General features: G+C 36.1%; 1 protein-coding gene across 1 annotated transcript; it reads left to right on the top strand.

The window, feature by feature from the left end:
* The first annotated feature begins 1,046 nt into the window (after positions 1-1,046).
* Positions 1,047-2,924, top strand: LOC149533913 (UDP-glycosyltransferase 83A1-like). Its single transcript, XM_089806428.1, has 2 exons — positions 1,047-1,651; positions 1,735-2,924. The coding sequence occupies exons 1-2, from the start codon at positions 1,153-1,155 to the stop codon at positions 2,652-2,654; spliced, it is 1,419 nt and encodes a 472-aa protein (XP_089662554.1). The 5' UTR covers positions 1,047-1,152; the 3' UTR covers positions 2,655-2,924.
* The last annotated feature ends 524 nt before the right edge of the window (positions 2,925-3,448 follow it).

Genomic DNA, 3,448 nt, shown 5'->3' with positions numbered 1-3,448 from the left:
TTTAATTTGAGTGGTTGAATTAAGCTATTCATTTTATTTTTATTATTTTTGAGAGAATTAATTTACTCACACTTTAACTATAATTCTACAAGAAAACTCTCAATAACTAATGATATACATTATTATTTTTTAAGTACAATTATCAATTATAGGCTATTTGTTAGGAGATTTGGATTATGGTTTTTCCGTCAACAAATATGTCTATTTTCATGGAGAAGGACCACCAAGTTTTGGAATGATGTTTAAAAGTATTATCCTTTTTTATATCTAATATAATTAGACATTTTCCCTCTTAAAAGAGTTTGCTTTTTAATTTGTTAATGAAGTTAGATTGGTTTTATTGTAGATTATAAAATATTTTACAAATATTAATATTATTTTTGTCTAAATTTTAAATAATTAATGACAATAAAATTTACTAATTGTATATTTGTACTACTATTTCATTAAAATGATTACTAATACATTTTTCATATATTACTATTACTAACACTAACATAAAAGGTTTTTTATATGTTTATTGGAGTTTAGGGGAATCCTAAAGAGAATAATTATAGGTGATTTCCAGCGCCTACAAGAATATAATGCAATTGAAACATGGATGGTGGGCTTCCCCTAATTGATAAGAATGCAAAAATAATTATCCATCAAGACTGAGAACAATAAAGTGCGGTAGGTCCAAGTTCAATATAACGACATATATATCAATATCTGTCATAACGGCTGACATTATGAATGACAGTATCAATTAATAACTTCTGAAAGTAACGTGATACAAAACGCCCATGGCTATACAGCCATGAAAATGCACTTCCTTTACATTGCTTTTTCAAACTTTTAAAAATTCCGACTCCTCTCCTTCGTAAGGAAGTGCATTTTCGTGGCTGTATAGCCATACAAAACACCCTTGAACCACTTCGAAAAATGTGAAAAATTACTCGAAGTCCCTGTCATTCGCTGTCAAATATTTTGTTGGTTTTTCGTAAAATCTTGTTTTTACGAGCCGGTGTACATACGGTCCAGGTTCTCCAGATTGAATCTGCACCTCAAACGTGTAGAAATTTGAGCGACTTTTTGTGATAAGCGAAAAGCGAAAAGTGTAAATAGTCGGTGTCTAATTCTAATCCTACAGAGGCTATCGAATATCTGAAAATGGGTGGACACGCACTTCTGATCCCCGCTCCTTACCAGGGCCACATTAATCCCATGATGCAGCTCGCCTGGAAGCTCGTCTCCCATGGCATCCTCGTTACTTTCCTCAACACCGATTTCAGTCACAACAGAATCATGCAATCCAGGACTGGAAACCCTAACCCTAGTAAATGGGATGGCATCCGTATGATATCGATTCCTGATGGATTGCCTCCAGAGGTCGAACGAGCCAACATTCCAATGGTGTTGGAGGCATTAGACAACAGCATGGCTCCATCGGTCATCAAAAGGGTCATCGAGGAAATAAATGAGAGGCCGGAAGAAGAGCCCTGCAAGATTACCGGCATAGTAGTAGATGCAATGATTTCATTCGGGTTGAAGGCGGTGGCAGATTTCTTTGAAATTCCTATCTTTGCTTTCCATGCATCGCTTGTTGCAAACTGTGCCATTCGCTACTTCATTCCCAGCCTCGTTTCTCTTGGTTTCCTTGCTCCGGATGGTAAGACGGAATCACAAATCTTTGTCCTTTTTTTCTTCTACTTTTCGGTTTTGTGAGCCTGGTTTTGTTTTGTGTTATTGAAGGAGCACCGAAAGAACAGAAAGAAAGAATCTATATTTCCTCCATGCCGCCCCTGCGTGCTGAAGATCTTCCATGGTCGTTCGGCGGGGAGAAAATGTATAAGAGATGCATCAGGATGGGAGAAAGTTTAAAGCAGATCAAGCATGTCCTCAGCAACTCCTTCTATGAGCTTGACTATCCAGTGGTGGATGAGTTATCGAGAGAGGTGGAAGTTTACCCAGTCGGTCCTTTGATTCCTCCCGAATTTCTGAAGGGCGATGTGAGGAGCACGACCATGGCCCTCCCAAGCTTCTGGGAGGATGATTCGGAATGTCTAGATTGGTTAGACAAACAACCTGCCAAGTCTGTGATCTACGTGTCATTTGGTAGCCTGGCTGTGTGGAGCCAAACCCAAGTGGAAGAGTTCGCAGCGGGTTTAGAGGCCACCCAGAGACCATTTCTGTGGGTTGTTCGATCGGATCTAATGGAGGGCAGCAAACCCCTTTTGGAGGAAGGATTTCTTGAATGCGCGAGAGACAGGGGTTGTATAGTTTCCTGGGCTCCACAGTTAAGGGTGCTGTCTCATCCATCCGTAGCTTGCTTTGTGACTCACTGTGGATGGAACTCTGTACAGGAGAGCATCACCATGGGTGTACCCATGCTCTGCTCCCCATATTTCGTAGATCAGTTTCTTAACCGCACATATATTGTCGATGTCTGGAAGATTGGACTGCCATTAGAGTCGAATAAGAGTGGAATAATAGAGAAGGGGGAGATTGTAAAAGGCGTTGACAGATTGCTTGTGGGAGAAGATGGTGCAGAAATAAGGAAGCAAATCACCAAATTAATGAGAACCAGTAGAGATGCTGTCAAGGAAGGAGGATCCTCATTCAACAGCTACAGTACATTTCTACACCAAATGAAGAAACAGCTTGTTGACTGACAGATATTTGGCTGTTTGACTGACAGATTTTTTGTGTGTCGAGGTGGGGAAATATGGATGAGGGTCAGTGGTGATTCAGTTTAATTGAATTCTGCAATGGTGAAATTTGTTCGTTTATTTATTTAGAAGAGGGGAAATTTGGTGATTCGGTTAAATTGGATGTGTCAGAGTCCAATTCGTGTATTTATTAAAAAAATCAGTGCAGATTTCAAGTGATACAATTAAATGTACAAATATCAGCCTCATGTTTATTTATTTTCTTTTGTTTTATATATTGGATATGTGAAATAGTAGACAAGTACAAGTTTTATAGTTAGAAAGACGGTTGCTACAATGTTATTGTTTTTAAATTTGCATTTTTTTTTATGTATTATATAGCAATTTGTAGTTAAATTTGTATTTGTTATTTAACTAATCAATTGATAATTACATTAACAATTAAATTTAATGTTTTTATTTCGATTTTCTTATTTAAGTTTTATTTCTTTATATTCTAAGATCAATTTTTTATTTATAAGTTTATGTTATCTTATAAGAAATATAATTCATAAATGATTCACCAAGTCACTTAGTTTCATAATACATTCTCTTAAAATTATAAGAAATAAATAGTTTACTATAGTACAAAATTATGTAATTTGTGGGTCTACTAAGTTATGTCCTTGGAATGTTATTAATTTTTAAGCTAATCAATTATTTTTATAAATTTCATTCCAATGAATACACATATTGTAACTTTCCATAATCAATTGCATCTCACATTCTTAGACTAAAATGAAAAATTGAAATACACG

The sequence above is a fragment of the Cupressus sempervirens genome, chromosome 10 (assembly GCF_028749045.1).
Source record: "Cupressus sempervirens isolate cs-2001-9-10 chromosome 10, ASM2874904v1, whole genome shotgun sequence".
Classification (NCBI taxonomy): Eukaryota; Viridiplantae; Streptophyta; class Pinopsida; order Cupressales; family Cupressaceae; genus Cupressus; species Cupressus sempervirens.
The sequence above is the reverse complement of the archived record's forward strand: the minus strand, read 5'-3'. Positions and strand labels throughout refer to the sequence as shown.